The 24,543-nt window shown below is 43.3% G+C and overlaps 1 protein-coding gene across 1 annotated transcript in view; it reads left to right on the top strand.

The window, feature by feature from the left end:
• The first annotated feature begins 2,661 nt into the window (after window positions 1–2,661).
• The window catches only part of CEMIP2 (cell migration inducing hyaluronidase 2), a 72,808-nt gene continuing 50,926 nt past the window's right edge, over window positions 2,662–24,543 (top strand). The window contains exons 1-4 of the mRNA XM_054727071.1: window positions 2,662–2,683; window positions 18,892–19,234; window positions 22,397–22,537; window positions 23,140–23,701. Of these exons, the coding sequence (XP_054583046.1) occupies window positions 18,904–19,234; window positions 22,397–22,537; window positions 23,140–23,701 (1,034 nt within the window). The 5' untranslated portion in view covers window positions 2,662–2,683; window positions 18,892–18,903. The remainder of the gene's footprint in view (window positions 2,684–18,891; window positions 19,235–22,396; window positions 22,538–23,139; window positions 23,702–24,543) is intronic.

Here is a 24,543-nt window from a genome sequence, read left to right as displayed (position 1 = left end):
GACACCCCCCATCCCCTGTGCACAAATTTCGTGCACCGGGCCTCTAGTAAATACACTGAGTGGCCAGATTATTATGATCTCTGAACGCATAATAATCTGACCACTCAGTATATATCCTATATAATAAAAGGCTAATATGCAAATTGTCCCCTCAACCAGGAGTTCGACCAGCAGGTAGGCCAGCCAACCGCCCATGTGCCCTCCCCCTGGCCAGGCTGGCCGGACCCCACCCATGCACGAATTCATGCACCGGGCCTCTAATATATAAATATACATACACTGAGTGGCCAGATTATTATTCTTTCAGAGATCATAATAATCTGGCCACTCAGTATATATAAGAACAAAAGTCTATAAATTATCAAAGGTAGGCTACAAAAGATTAACCTGCTTTTTTGGTTAATATACTTTATTTAGAGCAGTTTTAGGTGCACAGCAAATGCATCCATTTTCCTTGGTTTTGGCAATAGATGTAGAATAAGGAAGTAAGATCTCTTTAAAACCAAAAACTTTCACTAAAATAATGTATATGAACTTAATCGTTATTTTCAATGTTTGAGGGATTGACAGGCTTGATTCCACTAGGCTCTTGCTGTGTGACCTTAGGCCAGCTTCTTAAACTTTTTCAGTCCTAGTGTCACTGTCTCTAAAATTGGAATAATAATTATTGGGAGGATTAGATAACATATCCAAACAAAGTGCCTGGCACTTAATAAAGATTCATAAAATGGGCATTTTTCTGTAAATTTGGCACTGCACAGGCCACAGGGTGTATTTGTTTCTGGTGGCTGCTGTAACACATTCCCACAGACTTGGTGGCCTAAAACAGTAGGCATTCATTCTCTCATGCCAGAGGTCCGGATTCAGTTTCACTAAGCTGGAATCAAGGTGTCACCAGGCCTTTCTCTCTGGAGGCTCTAGGGGGAACCCTTCCTTGCCTCTCTTCCAGCTTCTGGTGGCTGCTGGCCTTCCTTGACTTGTGGCTGTATTACCCCAATCTCTGCCTTCATGGTCACGTTGTCTTCTCATCTGCGTGTGTCAAATCTCCTCTCTGCCTTCCTTTTATAAGGATACATGTGATTGCAGCTAGGGCCCACTTTGATAACCCAGGATAATCTCCCCAAATGAAGATTCTTAATTAAATCCCATCTGCAAGATCCTGTTTCCATATAAGGGAATATTGCCAGGTTCTAGGATTAGGATCTGGTATCTTTGGGGGGTTATTTTTCAGCCTACCATACACGGTGACACCATTCCTGTCCTGTCTTTTTAAGGCATGGTCCTAAACATTTTACCTTTGAACCGCTAAAATCATCCTTTGTTCCTTCCAATTTGTCATTCAAAACCATCTGCCTTATTTTTTAAAAAAATTATTACTATTTTTTAATCTCCACCCTAGGGTATGTTTATTGATTTTAGGAAGAGGGAAAGGGAGAGAGTGAGAGAGAAAAACATCAATGTGAGAGAGAAACATGGATTGGTTGCTTCTGATCAGGATCTAATCCACAACCTAGGTATGTGCCTTCCCGCCACCTTTTGGTGTTCAAGTCGTTCCAACCAACTGAGCCACACCGCCAGGGCCCATCTGTATTGTTTTTTGAGAACTTTCCTCCCTCTTCCAGAAGGGCCAGTGGCTCCCCAAGTTGGATGTCTCTTTAAGGTCTCAGCAGTGAAGCGCACTGCCATTTTGCAAGGCTTTAATGAATTCAAGAATGCTCTCCAGCTCCGTTTCTCAAACTTACATATTCCAGGCCCCTCTGATTCAGTAGGTGTGAGGTCTGGGAATCCACAATTTTCAAATGCCACAGGGAAATCTTATCATCAGCTAAGATTTAGAAACATTCATTCCTACGAAGTCCTGAACCAAAATGCTTTGGAATAGGAAATTCTCCTTCCCGCCTGCTGGGTGTGTCATGGTTACATGACTGAGTTTTTAGTAAAAGAAAGAAAGAAAAAAAAACAACCACCACAGAACAGAAAACTGAACAATCCTATTTGGACCGTACTCACTGAAAGAGTTCCCTAACGGGAAAGCTTCCAATTCCGAATTAGACAGGGAATGACGGCGGTCCGGATTTGGCAATTCTGCTGCTGTCACTTGCTCGGAACCTCGTGGGTCTGACATCGAGCCCGGGCCGCGCCCAAGGCTGGAGCCAGGCTTGTCCTCCGTGACAGCAGCTCCAGCGAGGGGCGTGGTGGTGGTGGTGGTGGCGGCCGGGCTCCCCCAGCCCCGGTGGGGGCGGCCACACAGGGGCACTCGGACACTGGGGTGGGCCGGGGAGTGGCTTTCAGCGCCACCCCTGCAAGCCGCAGCCATTCCAGAGAGGCGCGGGCAGGGGGCGTGGGGAGCCGGAGGTCTATTTATTCTGCCTCTAGAAAGGGGAGCCGGGGCCATTCAGAGCTGCCAGAAGGCTGTCCTGACCCGGGAGCTGGCTGGGTCTTCGGAAAAGGACTCAGGACCCAGCGTCGGTGGTTGGCCAGGTGGGGGCGGCAGTGGTGCGGTGGCCGGGCGAACCGAACATTTGCGGGAATCGTGCAAGTCCCTTTGGGGATGGTGGGGCGCAGAGTTCGGTTCAGCCGGGAGCAATGAAGGTGCGGTGTCCAGCTCAGCCCCGGGGTGATGGGGACGCAGTGTGAGGCTCGGCTGCAGGTGATGGGGTGCAGAGCCAGGCTCAGCCGAGAGGTAAAGGGGGGCGGAGGGTCAGATTCAGCCCGGCGGGTGCGCGCGGCGCGGCGCGGCAGGGCAGGAGCTCGCAGCTGCAGCCGGGGCGCGGGTTGGGGAGCCTTCCCCGGCGGCCGTGCCCGGGGGAGCGGTTCCCGGGCGCCGCAGAGACGGGCTCTGAGCGCCCGCGTCCCCGGCTCGCACGGAGCCGGTGTGGCGGGAGGAGCCCTGCGCAGCCACCGCCCCCTCCGGCCGCAGGCTCCTCCTCTCCCCCCACCTCCCTCGTCTCGCTGCCCGCCCGCCCGCCGGCCCGATCCGCAGCCCTGGGCCCTGGAGAGCTGGGTGGCTTGTCTGGCCGGCGGAGGCAGAGCGCGACCCTAGCGAGCCGCGGCGCCCGCCGACTAGGGACAAGCGCGACTCCCGGGAGCCCGCCCTGCCCGCTGCGGCCGCCTCCTCTCCATCGTCGCGGGGACGCTCCGGCCCGCGCCGCCCCGGCCGCGATTCTCCTCCTCTTCCTCCCGGAAAGTCGAGCGCCTGGCCCCGGGAGAGAGCGAGCCGAGGCCCCCTGCCCCGCGGCTCGGGGCTGGAGGAGGCGGAGGCGGAGGCGGAGGGAAGCGCGCGTCACTCCCGGGAGGAGAGTTGCACCTCCAGGCGGAGGCTGTGGCTGCCAGTTGCCTAAAAGCAGCGGCGGCGGCGGCGGAAGGCGCTGGGGCTCGGGGGCTCCCTGGCCATGGAGAGGAGAGCCGGACCCGGGGACGCGCAGAACTCGGCCGCGTCTCTTTGGACCTCCGAGTAGACACCTGAATTAGCCGACACTAAGCGGGGGAGGGAAAGGTAAGAAGAGGGGGGGATCACCCGCCCCCCGCCCCGCCTCCCTGGCTGCCCCCGGGGGCCGCCGTGAGAGCGCGGACTGCGGTCCCCCGGCACCTTCCCTGCTCCCGGCGTTTTGGCATTTGGGCATTTCTGCTGAAATGGAAAACACCCCCCACCCCCACCCCCTTCCCCACTATCCCCGCGCGCCTCCTTTCCCCCTCCATGGATTGGGAGGAACCAGACACCCCGGAGTAAATCCTCCCCGTAAGAAAAGGGTCTTTGGGAACCTTCGGTCTGTGATTTCGTTCGCTCCCTCTCTCTTTTCATTACGTCTTACGGGGGAGGAAACAATGGACCTTTGAAAGTCTGTGTGAGCGGCCTCAAACTTTTCTGGAGAGGTCTGGGCTGGGGGAGTAAACCCCACAGGAAGCCGACTACAGTGAAAGGTTGGTGGAATGCGTGCTGCAGGGTCTCGGCTTCAGCGCGCGCGCGCGTCTGCCTTTGGGGCGATCTTTGTCTCTTCACTATTCCCCGCGGTAGGTGGGCCCCCGCCCCCACCGCGCTCTCTGTTAGTGAGAGTTAAGGCGAGGTTTTAAAATCCGCGCAGGACTCCAGTAATCCTGGCTTTCCAGTGCTGAGTTGTGAGGTCTTGGCAAATGAGGGGGAGTCGTGAGGACCCCAAAATGCTGCAGTTAGTGCCAGTTGCTGCATCCCTTGCAGCACAACGCAGGGCCTGACATCCCTGGATGCTCTCTCTCTCTGCTGGGGGTTGAAGTGTGTCACTAGACCGCGCTGTGGAGCAGAAACCCCTCACTTAAATTCTCCACGTGAGGTTAGGAAAACAGACTCTGCTGTCGGTCTCCTTTCATCAGCAGTCGGGTTTAGGAAATAGAATGCCTAATAACTCGAAGAGCTTTCATTCCGAATAGGAGCCACTCACTGGCCTGTGTTCGCTCTCCTTGCTTCAGTGTGACAATGCGTTTTGGTCATTGCACGTGCTGAGCTTGTGCAGATGTTGTCTTCCTGAGCTTTTCCCAGAGAACAAAGTGAAGAGAATGTGAGGGAGGGGGAGAGAGAGGAAGGTTTCACCTGAGTTGAGGGAGGCCCGAATCCTTAGGGCAGCCAGGCATGCCTGTTGGAAATGGCTGTGTCAGAAACACACACATTTAAGATGTTGAGCCCTCAGGTTCTGTGGTCGGCCAGAAAGGAGCTATTGCTGTTGGTTTGACCCCTGAAGGGAGCTTGCAGTTTTCCAGGTTGTTCTGGGCATCACACTCCGGTTTTGTGTGCCTTTGATTGGCTATTCAAGGGGCTCTTTCGAGTTTGCATTTCTGGGCAAACTGAAGAAAGTGCGGCACGTCCTGTGCGTAGTAAACATTGGGTAGCACCTCTTCAGGGCTTGATGTTAACCTCAGTCCCCTCCGCTTTCTGTGAATCTGCACAAAAGGATAGGTCAGAGTGTGTGGGAGTGGAACCCGGGAGTCTGTCTTCTGGCTTTCAAGTCAGCAACCCTCCCACCCCCCCATGTTTTCTATCTGATGAATGTGTGTTTATCGCCTCAGAAAATTGAGGTGAGAAGTGAATTCTGAGTCATCACCTGTTCTACTGGAACTGCGTGGGCCTGAGCAGCAAGCCGAGGATTGGTCACTGTGTGTGTGGACAGGAAGTCGCCTCAGTGACGTCTTACATGATTTCCTCTGTGACAACTAATTGAGTGAAGTCTCCCTTCTTGATCTAGCCTGTGACCCACAGATTTTCAGAAGTCTCAGGTTGCACAACTGGAAACCAGAAGGGGACAACACCTCTTTCTTGTTGCAACTGACCAAGTCAAGCCTGTGCTCTAACAGCTGCTTTGGAAATAGAAGACAGAAGCAAGGGGGTGAAGTAGTTGTGGGCCACACCGAAATGGGAACACTGTTACTTACTAGCTGTGCACCTCTGGGCAAGTTTCTGAAATTGAGAATGATGATGTGATGAACTACGCTCAAGAGGATTTTTATTTATTTATGTATTTATTTTTAAAATATATTTTGTTGAATTTTTTACAGAGAGGAAGGGCGAGGGAGAGAGAGTTAGAAACATCGATGAGAGAGAAACATCGATCAGCTGCCTCCTGCACACCGCCTACTGGGGATGTGCCCGCAACCAAGGTACATGCCCTTTGACCGGAATCCAACCTGGGACCCTTCAGTCCGCAGGCCGTTGCTCTATCCACTGAGCCAAACCGGTTAGGGCTAAAGAGGATTTTTAAATGATCACTATGAAATTCACAGTTTAAGACTCACATGGGATGCTGTATGTAAATGTGTACCTTGTAAAGTGCTGTGGAATATGAGTAGTGCATCATCCACCCTCCCGCCCACCATCCGTTTACCAGTAACTAACACTTAATTCATCACCTATTGTGTGACAGGCCCTGTGGAAGCAAACCGAATGCCCACCAGCTCGGTTTGTACTTGTTGTTTGGGAGGCGGAGTTAGATGGAGTGGTTGAAGCTGGGAGATCACAGGGAGCGACCATAGTGGCTTATCTATAAAGGAAGATAAGACAATCTCTGCTGTTGAAGAAAGGAGTCTAGCCAAGGAGGAAAGGAAATGAACAATGAGGAGGCCCAGTAAGTGCCTGTTTATGCACAGAATGCTTTAAGAACCCAAAGGAGGACCAGAGATTTTTTTGGGGGGAGGGCATAGCAATTTGGTGAAATATAACATTTCCTAAATCAGACAAAATAGTAGAGACTGAAAACTCTATCAAAAGTACCATTTTGAAATGTAAAGATTGGAGGACTTAAAATCAGAACTGCGTTTAAAACAAGGCTCTGACAATTGCTAACCATTTGCTACTGGGCAAATCCCCTAATTCTTCACACTTTGCTTCTTCATCTGTAAAATGAGTTTAAAATACTCTATGGAATTCCTCGAGGTTTAACTTAGATTTAATATGCTGTGCGTACAAGCTAGTGTCTTCTGGTATTAAAAGGTACTTTCAATATATGTTCTTTTTAAAGCTATATATATATATATAAATTGTAATTTAGTCTAATCGATCTTAGTCACTGATTTCTATTTTGTTCTGAATAGTGCAATTCTTCAGACTTGAGGTTAGCTATTGTTCCATGGCATTCCTCACTTGTTCAGGCATCCCAGGCACGGGAAATCTTTTCATGGCCTTTGGGTTGTGAGCGCTAATTGGAAGGATGGGCTGTCTAGTGTAGTACATCAATTGAGAGGGTCTTGTCTGGGTCGGTTCTGTCTTCACCCGGCCTCTCAAAGCAAGCTAGCCCTTCTGCTTTCCTCTAACCTAACTAAATGAATAAAAGGAAGACAAAGCTATGCATTTGCATTGTTGAGACCATAAAAATCACCCCTGCCAGCTGGGTAGTAGACTTATCGGGGTGATCACTTCATAAGGTCTGTACATATCTACTCGCTGTGTTGTACACCTGAAATCAACATGATATTGCATGTCAACTGTAATTGAAAAATAGATTTTAAAAATCACCCTAGCTTTCTCCATTTGTAAAAGAGATGTAATTTTCAACTACACAGTTAAAGAAAGGCTATTCTCAGCAGCAGCTGCCGTCGGTGAAACTTGAATATTTAAGCACTTCTTGCTTTAGTATACTTGCTTTAGTATACTTGCCTTGAAATGAATTGAAGCTCATCTGACATTTTAATAAATGACCATTGATAGAAACCCATACTCAGACATTTAAAACTGTCATGTGAAATGTGACTTTTTTTTGGGGGGGGGGGAGCGGGGAGCAGTATGAATGTAAATCAGTTTTCAAATCAGTGCTACACATGCTGAATCTTAGCATGTATTTTTAAAGGGCCCTAAAAGTAATACTAAAACGAGGAAGTTGAGACCCAGAGAGGCTAACTAATTAGGTAAGGTCACATAGTAACTTAATGGCTGAGCAGGGACAAGAACCCCTTTGTCCCTGTTTCTAGTCAGCATTCCCCGCCTCCAGTATACTCTAACTTGTTATTGTTTGGTTTTGTTAGCAGTTTAGTGATTTTAATGGTGAAATAATTTGCATTTGAGCTTAGAAATCCATTGCACCCAAGTTTAAGGCAGATACTATAACTTCTTTTTTGTTTGGGAGAATTTGCAGATGATATGGTGCATGTATGGGGTGATGTTACTTGTAATACATTTCTGTCAAAAAAGAAACAAAGCGTAAAAATAATGTTAGGTTTACTTGCATATTCTATAAATAGTAAAGACATTTCAAATATTGTAGAAGTGCACTTTTTTTTTTTTTTTTAAAGAAGCAAGTTCCTGGATACATTATTCAGATTTGTGTTGTGAATCCTAGTGTAAAAGCATAAAACAATATGTTTGCATGTTCTTTTCTTTTCCTTATACTTGCCCCGGGAAGCCTTTAATGTGGGTTGTCACGAACTATATTTAGCAAATATTTTATTGCATTCCTAAGACGTGCAAGGCAGTGTACTGATTGCTGTGAGCAATACAAAGATGAATGAGGCATAGGATCTTTATTAAAACAACTCTTTAAAAAATGTGAAACAGTCTCGGAAGCTATGTAAAGACTTAAAACACAGAATTGCTGTCTCCCAACAAATCAGTCCTTTGATCTAATAGTCATGTCTGCTTCGAAATTGTTATTATTAGACTAACCTTTTAACCAGATTTGTAATAAGACATTTGTTTTTAAAACATAAAAAGAAGTGGGTAAACATTTTATATTTATCGGGGCTCCCTCTTAGTTTGGATAAGAAGTAAAAATTGGGCAATATTTGATGGAATTTTATATGATGAAAAGTTTGCCTCGGAGAGCTGTGATAGTCTTAGCTTTAATATGTTTTTTAAAAGTGGCTTTAATGCTGCAGTTGGAACATTGTTTCCTGAAAGGGTTGCAATTTAAGACAATCCATATTGATCCACTGAGAAAAGAATTGTCCTTATTGACTGAGATTGATGTGTATCTTACAACATATGAACCTCCACCACAAATGAGATGTCCTGCCCTGGCCGGTTTGGCTCAGTGGATAGAGCGTGGGCCTGTGGACTCAAGGGTCCCGGGTTCGATTCCGGTCAAGGGCATGTACCTTGGTTACGGGCACATCCCCAGTAGGAGGTGTGCAGGAGGCAGCTGATCGATGTTTCTCTCTCATCAATGTTTCTAACTCTCTCTCCCTCTCCCTTTCTCTCTGTAAAAAATTAATAAAAAATATATTTCAAAAAAAAATTTAAAAACAAAAAAAAAACAAAACAACAAAACAACAAAAAAAACAACAAATGAGATATCCTGGTCATGTTCGAGTACCAAGTTTCTCCAAAGAGTGAAATTGTTACTGATTTGGGGGCTCTGGCCTAATTATTGGGTTGTACTTGGAGACTATAAACTTTCTGTTGTCACAATGGACTCTACTAATAGTGACTCACTTTCCTGAAGAGTGAATAGCTAGTTTCTTCACGTTCAATGAGGTTGGGAATGAATCATTAACCTTTTAGGGTTGTAAAGATTAAGTTCAGCACAAAGATAAATGCCTGATTTCTGTTTCAGAAGGAATGAGAAAAATGAGTCATTGTTTGGTTTTCTTATTGTGGTTAAAAAAACACAACCACATGATTTTGTTTTTTAATACCATCAGTGCCACCACTATAAAAAATAAACTTTATGAGGATTTAAAAAATACTGCACTTCATTCATGTAAAAGATGTGGCTTTAATTGTGTTTTTTAAAAAATCCTCACCTGAGGATAATTTTTCCGTTGATTTCTAGAGAGAGTGGAAGGAAGGGAGGAAGTTGGGGGAGAGAGAGAGAGAGGAGGAGGGAGGGAGGGAGAGGGGAAGAGAGAGAGAGAGAAGAAAGAAAGAGAGAGAAACATCAACGTGAGAAAGACACATGGATTGGTTGCCTCCCGCACGCTCCAATCAGCGCTGGGGAACCTGCAACTGAGGTATGTGCTCTTGACCAGGAATTGAACCCGTGACCCCTTGGTCTGCAGGCTGATGCTTAATCACTGAGCAAAACTGGCCAGGATGCTTTAATTGTTTAATAGGTGTTTCATAATAGCCATTCCCCAGCCATCCTTGTCATACTCACAGACAGAATCTGGTAGGAAGTAGGGTGTGTATGAAGGTATAGCTGAAAAGGTCAAATGAGAGAGGAATCGTCTTTTCAGCCTGGTTAATGACATCTTTTGATTAATGTCATTGCTGCTTTTGCAAGTGTCTGCGCTGATTTAGACACCCCTGTTCTTACCATGTGGCCGGCCTTCACAATGTATGGTTAGCCGATGGATAACTTTTCCACCTGCCTCGTTACCGTGTCATCTGAGCGTGGCTTTAACCTTAACGCACTTCTTGCTCCCTGTTTGTGCTTGTGGCATTTGAGCTCATCACGCAGCCCCCTTCGCCTCTTCTGCTGACCATATTTTCTTCCTGTTCAGCCATGGAAAGTCCAACCACCGCTTTAGTGTGAGAATCACATGCCCTAGAACTGTGGTCGGCAAACTGCGGCTCGCGAGCCACATGCCGCTCTTTGGCTCCTCGAGTGTGGCTCTTCCACAAAATACCACGGCCTGGGCGAGTCTATTTTGAAGAAGTGGCGTTAGAAGAAGTTTAAGTTTAAAAAATTTGGCTCTCAAAAGAAATTTCAATCGTCGTACTGTTGATATTTGGCTCTGTTGACTAATGAGTTTGCCGACCACTGCCCTAGAAGGACAGGGACTCTGACGGAGTGTTTTGTATTTTGGCCTGGAGCTCCTTTGCAGGTGACTCTGCCTGCCAGCCTTCATGAGGCTGTTGTTTTCCCCCACATTGGTCATCGCTGGACAGTCTGGTGTCATTTTAGTGGCAGAGTTCAGTGGTAGATTTCAGTTCACACGCACAAAGTAAGGAAGCTATTACCAGCAGCAGTCTGATTATATACATTTGGGTAAGTTTGCCAGGGCTCTTAAAACTTCAAACTCTCTTCCATTCGTAGGGATTTAATAAACGCTGGTGATTACCTCTTTGGACTCACTAGCCAGTGCCTTTGCTGCAACATGCATGGTAATTATTTGCTCGGGCCATCTCCTGACCCACCAACACTGGCCTTGCAGCTCCTTGAAGGGAGAGATCATGCGCATATTTTTGCACCATTAGGTCCCCGTCATTGAGCAGAGTCCTTGTCTCATAGGAGATGCTCAAGCCTGAATGTGTTCTCCCTTTGGCAAGACTTTACCGTTGGTGGTTAATGTTCTATTTAAATAGGCTGTGTGTCGTAGATATGAGAAATAGTACCCTCGAGTTCTGATCCTGGCCCTGCCACGAATAGAAACTTTGCTTTGATCCTGGATTGGGTAGCTCTGGATCCCTTCAGTCTGCACATCTCGTTATTCATCTGGAATATTTCTTAGTTTGGAAGGCATGTCGAAACATACTCATTAAACTTTCCTATTGTCACTGCATTTTGATGTTTGTGTCTCAGTGGATCATGAACTTTTGGTACGTCTGTACCTAATTATCAGAAACATCTCTGTCCTCCTCTCCCCCCCCCTGCCCCCCCCGCCCCCCCTTACCTTTTAACATTCTGCCAACATAACTGTCTTGGATCTTTCTTCTTGAGAAGTGTTTTAAAGCTTTGTCCCTGGCGCTTGGCAGAGAACTCAGCACTCAGGCAGCTCTGCCCTTTGCTGTGACCTTAATTAAATCAGCCTCCCTCGGGTCAGACTTTGGTGTGGGTTCTTTCTTTGGAAGGCCAGCTGCAAGGCTGATGGCTTGCCTGCGCCTGCCATTGTGTGGGTGCCTATGCCCAGCCATCCGTCACTGTCAGCAGGTCCTCCCAGCCGGTGGGGAGCAAGGCCCACGGGGGGTGGTCTAAGGAGCATTGGGAGGGAGAAGAGGAAACAACAGCTTTCCAAAGGAAAGAATTAAGGAGAAAAAGGAATCTGAGGAATCATCATGGGGAAAAAGCAAAACAAGTGAAAAACAGAAGACAGGTAGGTAACAGGACCCTTTTCTTCCTCCAATTTTTCAAGTTGAAAAAGTCTTCCTCCAGGTTTGTTTATCCTTTAATTATTTTACCCAGATGCCTACATACTTTAATTTTTTTTGGGGGGGAGTGGGGGGACTGGGCAAAGAGTGTTAGATATTCTACATGGTCATCCTCTCTGTACATTGTCACCCTGTTGGTCTGTCGATCTGTATTTTCCCCTCCTGCTTCTCTTTTGTTGCCCATGATAACGTTCTCTGGCCTTTTTGCTTTATCAGCCATTTTGGCTTTAGGGTCAAGATTGCTTTGCATGGGCATACTTAACAGATTTGAAAAAAAGAGACAGGATTAATGAGTTATTTGGTGGCAGAAAAACTAGACATCTGCCTCATGTACCTTGGATAAATGAGAAATAAATGGATTAAAAGTATATCTTAAAGCTCACTTAAAGTACTTAACTTTAAAAACAGGAAAGTGTTTACTTGGTTTACTTTGGGTGTAAGATATTATAAATAAACACTTTGTTTTGAGGGATCCATATTTTAACAGATTTCAATATAATTTGCTGAGGATATATTCACTTTTGTGATTGTTAACTAATTTGCTATTGTTAACTAATTAATTGCTAACTAATTTAGGATCTGAATTCCTAAAATACAGATCCATTTGCATTTGTTTTGCTGTTTTCAACATAAGCAAACTCTTAGTATTTTTAGTTAATTTTTGTTTTCCAGGGATTTACTGTATCTTGACAATAGTTTTCTAGCAAAGAGTACAATATAGCTTAACTGAAAAGTGAATTTCTAAACAGGAAAAAAACTACTATCTTCTGATTTTAAATAATACTTATTCCAACGCACATACTTATTCCAGCTCAAAGGCTTAGTGGCCCCCAATTTTTTTTTTAAGTGTAGTGTTTTTAGGATTCTATGTTTGAAATATTCCTTATGATTTCTCTCTATTACATTCTGATAGAGTTAGTATATATTAGGAAAATTTCCTTTTGAAGGAGGAGATAATGCAAACAATACATGGTACCAGACTAGAAGTCTGGAGTATATTGGTGTTTGTATATAATAGTAGCTTAATTTTGGGGAATATCATTGATCAAAAATGTCTAAATTCACCAAGTGGAGAAAGAAGGTAGGGGAATGGAATTAAACTTTCTCAGTCCCTTATCCTGTCACTCCATTGAGAGAGGCTTATAATGAAAGGTTGGTGCATTCCTCTTCTACCTCTAAGCATTGGCCTGTGTATGATCAGCTTAGTAACAGTGAGCCGGGATCAAAGTAAGTAAACTCACTGTGCAAAGTGTCTTATTTCTTGGGGACATGCCAGATAGTTGCAGGTGTTAGTGACTCATCTTGATTTGTAAGAGTTGAAAGAAAAAGACAAAAGGGCTAAGATAAATACGAATGCATGGTAATAATGGAGAATGTGTCTTGTGCAACAGTGTGAAGGCACTGTCCTATCTAGAGATTTGGGACTGTGCTTACACAAAACCAAGCGCATCTCTGAATGAAAGTAAACTTAATCTCTCCCCCATCTGTCTATTTTCTCCCAAATAGCTACCTGCCATTTATGCTGAATTCCTGTGCAGGCAAGGATTTGACTGATGTAAGCTCTTTTAAATCCTGCCTACACTTGTTATGAGAACATATTTTTGAATGAAAATAGCCAGGCTTGTAAGAATAGTCAGGATGCTGGCATAATCTCAAGTGTTTTTTTCTTCTATGATCAAGGACATAATTTTTAAAACAGTATCCAACCTATAATTCTACAGGTTACTGTCAAAATCATTGCCTTTTCATTAGGTGTTCAGTATGGTGGGGCCAGTATGCATGGCACAGCACTGAGCAGTGGGGCCCACTCTGTGTTGGGTTGGAGGAGCTGGATGATTTGGGGGAGTGAGCGTTACCATATCGCCTACAGGGCAGATGTCCTCGACCACTGTGTGTAAGGGCTAAGCATGCATGGAAGTGAATTTGTCTTCTATATTAGCATCTCAGCAGTTAGAAAGAACATGAAAACTTAGCTCTTTAAAGCACCCTTATTAGTGTTGAGTTACTGCTGCTATCTCTTATTGAGAAGACTTGATGATAGCATTGATTGGATGTCAGCATAATGATAAAGTGGAATGGAACATTTTATTTTTTCCTGTGTGCCTACTGCATTTCCTGGTGGTGGTAAACTATTACAAAATATTGTGAAAGGTTGAGCTTGTCTAGATAGCTTGCTGCTCTTTATCTTTAGAATTCCTGTCTGGGGTTGTTAATAATACCTTTTATCCACTAGATTGTAAACTAGGATTGAGTTTTGTAAAATTTAACCCGTTGACTTTTTGCTTGAAGTAGTAAATGTTCTCAGTTTTTCCCAAATCGGAGCAACTGATATAGAGAGGTTAGACATATTTTTTAGAGGCTCTAAGAAATGTTGAAGAAGGATTAGATGGGAAATTCCAGTGTGTGTGTGTGTGTGTGTGTGTGTGTGTGTGTGTGTGTAAGAGAGATAGAGATCCAAGTTCAACAAGCATTTATTGAGTAACAAGCATTTATTGAGTACCTACTATGTGTAAGGCCCTGTGGGAAGACTAAGGTAAGTAAGACATTCCTGCTCTTAAGAAGCTTGTAGTCAGTGTAGGAGATTGACAGGTACATGGATAATTGAAACATAAGGCAGAAAGCAAGATGATCTAATAAGAGTTTTAAACAGAGGACAGGGAAATACAAGCAGGGAAGTTGTGGAATCCTGAGAAGGCTTAATGGTTGAGATAGCACCATGTTTGAACATTTTAAATGAGAATATCTCAATTTTCTTAAAATCACTTCCTTTTTATAGTTCACCCCCGCCCAAACAATCATGCTCTCCTTTACTGTTTTTGAAATTTAAAAGTAACTACTTTCAGTGATTACTTATTGTAATGTATTACCAAATAAATTAATTGAATGCTCCTGCCAACTGTATAAGTCCCTCCCACCCTGAGTTACTATTTAAGGTTATACACTCTTTATCCAAGAGAATAATTTTATTTAAAATGACAGCAAGTTTTTAAGGTGTTTTTTGTTAGGGAAACTGAGAATTAGACAAAAGTATTAGGTTTTGAATGCTTCCCCTTTTTCAGCATTTGCATTTATACCTTGTAAGTTGGTATGATGCTTTCATATTCTTAGTTCTTTCATTCTCTACTTTAATTTTTTGCCTAAATTCCCCGTGCCTAAATTAAATCATGCAAGTTGATTGCATGATTTAATTTTTTAAATTAATTATTACCAAGCCTTTTGGGCTACCGCTTTTTACCATCCAGAGTAAATAAATACAAGATAACTCTTTCAAGGAACATCTAAATATCAAAAATTATGCTTTAAAATCTTTGTGGAATTTATTTCCAAATTCAATATGAATGACTTGGGCTATCTCCCATTTTGGGTTGTGTTTAGGGATTTAGCACCGGCTGTAATAGCTCCTAAAATATGTCATTAAATATGGATGTGTTCCTTCTATATGGTATGTGCTTTCCACTAGAAATGACGGGCAATGTAAATAAGTTTACAGTGTATTAAGTAAAAACATTGGCCTGTAACAGAAATTTTAAAATGACACCTAATAGTATTCTCCTTGAAGTCTTGAAAGCCAGAGGAAACACTTCATCCTCTTTCCTCTATTAGGTTCTGGCTTTGTTCTCAAACTCAAGCGAGTGCCACAAGTGTTAGGAGGCTTGTGGATTGAATAGTCACTGTAGAGAAGGCCTGGGATCCCGACCACAGTATTTCCTTGGTGAGTTTCACTCTGCCGTCAATCAAGTGATTTCAGATTGCATTTAGGAATTGCATTTCTTGGGGATGCTGTAAATCTTTTATTTATCCTCCTAGTTTCTACCACAATCCTCTAATGACCATATGATCTCATAATTGCTTATTGAATGAGGGAAATGTCATTTCCCCCCCCCCCCCATGAATAATTAAAATCTGTAACTAGCAATCAATATATTTTAAAGTAATCGATTCATAATACTATTCCTAATGTAAACTCATAAATGTAAAGTGAAATTCTAAAGCACTGTATGCATATCTTATATCTTTAAAAATCATAATAAATTGAGTAAATTAGCACACACATGATTTTTTTGTAATAAGAAATGTATTCTTAGAAAAAGAATGACTTTGCTGCTTACGCATTTATATGTTTTTCTATAAAATAGAGCTAATGGGTTTAGAACACGTATGTAGGAAAACATAGTTTTGCAGAAGGGTTGTGGGGAAAACACAACTGTGATTATTTTTTATTTCTTGACCATTTTAATTTGGGGTGGACACCATCTGAATTTTCATGGTAGGATACCCTTTTGTTTGTGTGAAGACAGAAATTATTCCCAGGGGGAGGGTGACTTCATTTTGCCTCTCTGCCTTTTATTGAATTGCCGGTACATCTGGTGACACATTATCTCCCACAAAAGGCCTCTCCAGCCTTTTAAGTAGCAACCTTTCTCACCCTGAAACAATGAAGTATCAGATGATTGCACCCTCGAACAAAAGATTTCCACTCGCTTTAGAGCATATTACAGTCCTGATTCCCTCCCACCCTGGCGAGGCTGGCACTCTAGAATTTCTGGTTTAGTCTTTTCTTTGTTAATAGACCATCATAAAGGGGACGTTGTTATCCTCTCTCATTTGTTCCGGCAGGATGTATCCTTTATTTCATTCTGTTCCTTGGCACAAGCAGTAGTTTCTTCAATAGCACCTTAAATCCCATTGCTTTCCCTTTGTCATGGAGCTTAAGCTTCATAAATACTTTTGTTCAGAAATCACACCGCACAAACCGAGTGTTTTGGACAGGCACACTGACTCTGAGAATGTCCTCTGCCCTGTGTAAAATCAGCATCAGTTCCTGATTAGATTTCCTTTCTGTCCCCATTAATTTCCAGGTCATTTGGGTCCTGGGAACGCTTGTTTTTGGCTTCTCTAATGACCACATTTTGTGTTAATGGATTTGCTGTAGTTTAGAGCCATTTGGAGGTACCCTTAGGACTAGTTTCTTATTCATTGTTTTGGCAGAAATTGAGGAAGATTAATTTTAAGGGTATTGAATGAAGTCAGGTGACTCTGAGACACTCTAATTGTTGAGGAAGGGAAGTAATGGAAGAGGTTGAATATCACGTTTCTGAAGCCATTGAGCATGTTTTAAATATCCACAGTCATTGCAATAAGAACAGTATGTGGCATAGCACCTCTTCCTTCCCTTCCCTTCCCTTCCCTTCCCTTCCCTTCCCTTCCCTTCCCTTCCCTTCCCTTCCCTTCCCTTCCCTTCCCTTCCCTTCCCTTCCCTCCCCTCCCCTCCCCTCCCCTCCCCTCCCCTCCCCTCCCCTCCCCTCCCCTCCCCTCCCCTCCCCTCCCCTCCCCTCCCCTCCCTCCCCTCCCCTCCCCTCCCCTCCCCTCCCCTCCTTTCTTTCTCTCTCTCTCTGCAAAGAAACAGTAAAATTTCATTTAAAACTTACTCTTTCATTCAAAAACATATTACAGTAAAGTCTATAAAAAATGAAAAGGAGTGTCTTTTGTGTGCCAGCGTTTCTTAATAGGAAAGAACCACGTATACTAGTAGTCTACTGAACTTTTGCATGAAAAATTTCTGAAATAGTACTATGCCCTTTCAGCAGAGTTCTAGCTATATCCTTACAAAACGGATTCTTTGAAATTACTGCCTCTCAATTGCTTTGAAAGACACATTAGTGTAACTTTTCAGAGCCTGAACTCCAGAGTAAAAAACTTGGGCTTGGGACCTGGTTCTCCTGTATACTAGCTGATAAACATTCTAGCTCTCAGTTTCTCATGTGTAACATGGGGATAATGGCATCTACTTATATATTTGTTGTGTTAAATGTATTAGACGAGTTAATACACATAAGGTCTTTGGAACAAGACCTGGCAGTAAGTGCCCTATGAGTGTTAGCTATTTTTTAAATCATCTTAACCATGCTGGCTGGGCTACCTGTATTATCTCTTAACTAGACACTGTAAATCCACCTATAAATCAGCAGGTCACAGTACGATTCCCAGTCAAGGCACATGCCCAGGTTGCTGGCTTGATCTCTCTCTAGTGTGGGGCATGCAGGAGGCAGCCGATCAATGATTCTCATCTCCGTTTTCCTCTATCTCTCTTTTCCTCTCCCTTCCTAAAATTATCTATATATTTTTAAAAAGAGATAATACAAGTAAAAATCGTAAGTTGCTTCACCATAAGGTGAATATAGTGGGGGAAATGGAACACTAAACACCAGTGCTTGTCTATTGGGAACTTGTAAGGGCCTCCTTGTGGCCCTCATGACATGAACTTTAGAGTTCAGTTTAAAGAACTTAGAATAATGATACTCAAAGTATGACCACCTCCTTCTGTGTCACCAGGGTGTTGTTATAAAAATGTAAAATCCAGGGCTCTCTTTGCACCAACTGAGCCAGAATCACTGGGGTGGAGAGTCCAGGAATCTACGTTTTTAACAAGCGTCCCTGGTGATTCTTAAGCACACAATGAAAATTGAGAACATTTGCCATAGAACAGTCACTCTCAACCTAGGTGCTCTTTAGAAACACGGGGAGGGGCACATTTAGAAGATAACAATGCTTGGACACTGTCTTAATTGTTTGAAGTGTGGCCATTGATATTAGGGGGTGGTTGTAATGTGCAGCCAGACTGAGAAGCAATGATATTAGAAGGCGATTAGTGAAGGTGATTGTCCACGTATGTTAGGTGTTGGCATAAGAATGTCCAAACCTGTAGAGAATTTTTATAAAAATATATTTGAGCCAAACAGGATACACCTGGAAGCAAGATCACCACAGACAAAAATATTAAAAATGCTTCCTAGAATAGTAGTTTGCAGCTTCTTTTATGCAGGGAATTTAAAGATTACAAGAAGGTGGGAGGAAGCAAGGCTGGGATTAGAGTACAGGAAAGTTAACGATTATGTGCTCACTTGAAGGTGGTTTTGCCTGAAGGGTCTGAAAAGGGGTGTTTCAAAGGGGTGTTAACCTAGATGCACAGAAACAATGGACAGGGATTGCTTAAGGCAAAGATAAATCTTTTACTAAAGAGGTTGATGTGCCTGACCTGCCTGGTTAGGAATTTATGATCAGGTCACCCTGTAAGGTTACTTTTCATAGAACCCCTTTTTCTGCCACACAGGGTTGTAAGCGGACTTGGTATTTTCAAACAGTCATCCCAGTGTTTACCAAGACCTGGGGAGAAGGTAGAAATGAGGAATTGTTGCTTAAAGGCGATAGAGTGTGTTTGGACAGAGTTCTGGAAATGGATGCTTATGATGGTTGTGCACATTCTGAATGTACTTGATGCAACTGAACTATACACTTTAAAATGGTTTAAATGGTAAGTTTAATGATGACTGCAATAAAATATACTTTTTAAAAAGCCATTCTAATTCTCACATTTCTTTTTTTTTTTTCCCCCTTTCTTTTTGCAGTGACAGCGTATCATGCATGCCACTAATTCCAGGGGACGCTCCCCTGCTTTCCTGCAACCTCAGAATGGAAATGGCCATCGCTCATCCGGCTATGTTCCAGGGAAGGTTGTCCCACTGCGTCCCCCTCCTCCTCCAAAGAGCCAAGCTTCAGCCAAATGTCCCTCCAGCAGACAGGAAGCCCGGGCCAGCTTTGCTTTCTCACCTGAAGAGCAGCAAGCCCAGGGAGGAAGCCAAAAGCAGAAGAGGCACAAAAATACTTTCATTTGCTTTGCTATCACTAGCTTCTCATTTTTTGTTGCACTTGCAGTCATTTTAGGAATATCCTCAAAATACGCTCCAGACGGTAAGTGCCTGTGTGTGTGTGTGTGTGTGTGTGTGTGTGCACGTGTGCTTATACAACATATCATAGAAGAAGAAAGAAGGAAGAAAACAGATTAAGATTAAAATGCTCTTTTATCTTAAGTTGGCTCTACCTAACTAATATGTAAGTGGTTAATATAAGGTGTAACCTCTGAATGAGAGCAATTGTCAAAGGAATCCATTGAAAATGATAAAATTAAAGGATGGCTCTTCCTATTTTGTCACTTTGTCCCAGTGCTCAAGACATCCTTGAGTATTTCTTTTTGAAATGGTAATTTTAAGAGTCTTTACTGAATTCTTATGGTAGCACAATTTCATCCTTTGTGGGAGATAGGCCTTCATTTGCCAAAAGTTTTTAGTGATGAAGATCACTAACTGGAATGATAAACTATGTTTGATTTTTTTTTTTATATATATATATAAGTGAAGGCCCTGGTCAGTGGGTTGGAGCATCATCTCGATGGGCCAAGGTTGAGAGTTTGATCCCTGATCAGGGCACATACAAGAATCAACCAATGAACACGTAAATAAGTGGAACAGCAAATCGATGTTTCTCTCTCTTCCTCTTCCTTCCTCTCTCTTGTTCTCTAAAGTGAATAAATAAAAATTAAAAATATACATACATATATGTGAAAATAATTAAATTTGTGTTCTGCGGTTTGCAACTGGCTGGGGGACTATTCGAAAAGAGAAGCCTCAAACATTTTTGAGGAACAATGTCTACCCTACAAGGAAAATATCCATTAGGAGGTGTGATTTCTGAAATATTTGTCTAAAAAAAAATCACTCATTTCTTCATAGTTAAAGATCATGTAGGGAGGTTTTAATTTCTTAAAGGCCTTTGCTTTCCAAGTTGGTAATATATTAATATTTTGGGTGATTTTGAAGAAGTTCATTGTCAGTCGGCCTAAGTACTATACCAACAAAGAACGGCCTCATAACAGAATCCGTCCATCCATGTGAAAATCAGAGGGCTCTGTGGGAGAAGAAGCAGATGTAGCAGCCTGGACTGGGCACCATAGTTATCTGCATTTTTTAGTCTGTAACATATTTTTGTCAAATTAGATGGCTATAACATTTGAGAAGCATTTTACCACTTAAAAGACTTACAAATATTATTTTGTTTAGTGTCCATGGGTGATTTAGAGGTTTGTAGACTTTAAGGTCCTGGGGCGAGGTATGTCAATACTTCTAAGTAGACCTGAGTAAGAGAGATGTTCATATCAACATCTTCGTTGACTACGCCCTTAGACTGACCACAGTATGAACTTGTAATGTTGCTTTTCATTGCACGTGGCATTGACTTTCCTTCCCTTTTCTCCAGCAGAATAACCAAGATCACTGCTGTTGATTTATTCTTTCTCAGTAACTTTTGCAATAAAGGGATGCTAGGTTAGTGGAAAATCAGAGCTGAAATCTGTGGCTTTAACTGATGTTTTCATATTCCATTTCAAACAGTGAATTGCTGATGTGGTTCCTTGAATCAACATTCTTTAGTTTCATATTTTGGCAGAATAAGTGCAGAATATCAGTGGAAAGATCTGGTATGCTGAAGTATTTCAGCGTCAGCCTCACTGTGGTTGTTGCTCTTACATAACTTTGATAATGCACCCACTGCTCAACAAGTGGGTAGCCAGGAAGATGGGGCAGGCCGAGCTATTTTTCAGTGCTTTCTGCAGACCACACACTTGCTCATTAAATAAATGTTACTGGAAGGAAACAGCCTGGAGTTTGTGTTGATGGTTCTAATGAAGCGTGCTCTCCTGGGGAATCATTATAAACAATTAAGGAGAATTATGTAACGATTGTAGTAGCCTCTAGATATCAAAAGACTGGATTTCCTTCTCCATAGCTGGGTATAGTGTTGTTACATGGGACATACATTTGCATCTGATACAACATTTCGGAGAATTCCAGCTAGATGTTCTATGGCAAAAGAGGGAGGTAGAAGAAAAGTTGAAGAGATCTTCAATATTAAGTTAGAACACATTCAAAAAATTTCTTGTTTCCTCCATGGGAAGGAAAGATTAGGGATTATTCTCAGTATGAGAGTGATGATCACTGATTTACCAGAATTAAATATCAGTGATTATGAAGTACTATGAGAAAAATTAATTCCATGAAATAATTGTCAAGGTCTTAACTAGCGGGACTAATAATAGCTTGGAGGGCTGTGGGCTCATTACTGTGTGTGTGTGTGTGTGTGTGTGTGTGTGTGTGTGTGTCTATATATAAATTTTACAGTATCTAGTATAGAGTGGACAAATGGATCCTCAATAAATACGGTCATTAGTTAATCCAAATTGGTGTGATGCCCCCCGCGACCCCTTCTTTCAAATTATAGCAGAAAGTAAAGGTCTCATGCATTAAATACCTGTGGCATTATAGAATACTTTTATGTTTTCATAATCATCTATTCAAGAGGCAAATCCTCATTTAGTAAAGGGCTACAGGAAGTAAAGTAAACCTCATTTCTTAAAGGGGAACTTTCCTATCACTCAACGTGCTGAGTAATCTTGGGTTTGGCTTCTCTAATCTGTGGTTTTCTCCCCTCTGAAAATGAGAAGTCATGCCTTTGGCCATTTGCCTCTTGCAGCTTTGTTGGGAAAGAGTGGTACATGTCTAAAGATAGCGATACTTACCAGCTACTGCCTTGGGAGTAGAAGAGGTGCTATTATCACCTACTAATGACTCACTGTGCACAGGAAAGAACTTGGGAAGACCTAATATATATATTGCTTAGCAGTTTCCATTTTTTATTTACTAGTACGTTTGTTGTGAACATATTTTCTTTTCTAAAACATGCGGGTCCAAGGACAATTCAGTTTTGCCCCTTCCTGTTGATTGTATTTCCAGAGTAGATGATTCAGGAGAATGCCATTTTGACTTTGTGGAGTTTGACCCAAACTAGATGGTAGCAAGTTAGCTTTGTGGTGAAACCTTTTTCCTGTGTGGAGGAAGTAAAGGATTTGATGTATCTCTGCTGGGTGGGAAGGGGTGGGGTCTCCATCTTATGGCAAGAAATTAAAAGATGTCAGCCCATTAATTTCAGATCGCAATACATGATGGTAGTGCTTTGATTTGGCTAAAGGTATCCTTCCATTTTGTTGGGTTGATGGGATATTGATGTTGCATTGTCTTACAGAGAATTGCCCAGATCAAAACCCTCGTCTCAGGAACTGGGATCCCGGACAAGATTCTGCAAAGCAAGTTGTTATCAAGGAGGGAGATATGTTCCGACTGACCTCAGATGCCACAGTGAATTCTATAGTCATTCAGGATGGAGGTGAGTAATAGTTCCTGTCTGTGGGAACAGTTTGCTGTTTACTATGGGGCACATTTGATGTTCTTTCTCTAGAAACTGTTCGAAGCCTTTAGGACATGGTGTTACTCTAACCACGGAGACAATGCAAGTTCCTAAGGTAGAACCATAGAATTCAAGAGCTAGAAGGGCCTTAGAATCACTTCAGTCAACACCCTTGATTTATAGAAAAGGAAAACAGCTCCAGAAGGTGAATTTTCTTAGCCAAATCTTTGTTACAGCTGTGGAGAGTAATGAGAAAATTAACATGGGTTAAAATGGAAAAATGAGATTCAGATTTGTCGGCTCTTCGATACTATTCTGGAAAAGATTTACCTCTAAAGGGAATGGATTGAAATTCCTAAGCATGAGCATTTTTAGTGTGTTGAGATATGAGCTCTTCATTTCTTCCTTGACTGTTTTGAAAGCAGGTTTAATTTTCTAATGAGACTTTTAGCGAATTCTTTTTAAACCCAACTTAATTGTGGAAGAGTCCCCCTTCCCCCTCCCCCCCAAGTGAAATCTGTTTCTCTGTCTGTCAGAAAGGTGTTTCTGAAGTGGGCTGACACCAGTGTTGTTCTCTGCAGGGCTGCTTGTATTTGGGGACCATAAAGATGGATCCAGAAATATTACTTTGAGGACTCGTTACATCCTGATCAAGGATGGTGGGGCGCTTCATATTGGAGCAGAAAAATGCCGCTATACATCCAAAGCGACAATTGCCTTGTATGGCAAGTCCGATGAAGGTGAAAGTATGCCAACATTTGGCAAAAAATTTATTGGTGTGGAAGCTGGCGGGACACTGGAGTTACACGGGGCACAGAAGGCGACGTGGACGTTGCTGGCGAGAACTCTGCACGCCTCAGGCCTGACCTATGGCACCTATGCCTTTGAAAAGAACTTTTCCAGGGGCCTCAACGTGAGGGTCATTGACCAAGACACAGCCAAGATTTTAGAAAGCGAGAGGTTTGATACCCACGAATACCACAACGAGAGCAGGCGTCTTCAGGAGTTTCTGAGGGTCCAGGATCCGGGACGGATTGTTGCTATAGCTGTTGGAGATTCAGCAGCCAAGAGCCTCTTACAGGGAACCATACAAATGATCCAGGACCGGTTGGGAAGCAAGCTGATCCAAGGACTGGGCTACAGGTGGGCATACCTTGGTACTTTCTTCTCCAGCTCTGGGTGAGAGTCTACATCTATGTGACATGAGAGCGAGAGTGGACACAGACACACAGCACACCACGGCCTGACTCCAGGTCAGAGTGGCCACTGCCATCTGGAGGACAGGATACTGGTTACAAAAGCTCTTTTCTTGGCTTTGGCTTATGAAGCACTTTGTGAACTGTAGCATCAGGCTTGCGAAAAGAAGAGAAATGTGGCCCGGCCAGCGTGGCTCAGTGATTGAGTGTTAACCTATGAACCCAGAGGTCAGGGTTCGATTCCCGGTCAGGGCACATGCCTGGGTTGTGGGCTTGATCCCCAGTGTGGGGCATGCAGGAGGCAGCCAATCAGTGGTTCTCTCTCAACATTCGTGTTTCTATCTCTCTCCCTATATTAAAATATATTAAAAAAAAGAAGAAGAACAGAAATGTGGTACTAAAAAAAAAAAAGAAAAAATCATGCAGTGTAAGGACAATTTACTCTTCTCTTTCCTTATCTTCTGAAGTGTGTCATATGAGACTCAGGCTAATCAAGGCACCTGAGGAGTTGAAAGGTTAGGGCCCAGTTTCGTGCTAAAAAGCCTGAGTGGGGTGGAACATGCACAGTTTTCTCTTTTGGAATCCTTTGGTGGTCATTGGATATACAGGTCCAGGGAGGCCTGGCACGTACGTGAGGCCGAGCTGGAGGGCTAGGAAGTTCATCCAGAGAGTAGGGATCCTTTGTACTATTTGTGGTTCTTGTGCCATATTCTGGTTGACGTGATTTCCTAACGCATCCCTGAGCTGGCTCAACATTTAACTCAAAAAACAGAAGTTTCAGTTCTGCTT

Source organism: Eptesicus fuscus, chromosome 15 (genome assembly GCF_027574615.1).
Source record: "Eptesicus fuscus isolate TK198812 chromosome 15, DD_ASM_mEF_20220401, whole genome shotgun sequence".
Lineage (NCBI taxonomy): Eukaryota > Metazoa > Chordata > Mammalia > Chiroptera > Vespertilionidae > Eptesicus > Eptesicus fuscus.
This window is presented reverse-complemented; position numbering and strand designations above follow the sequence as displayed.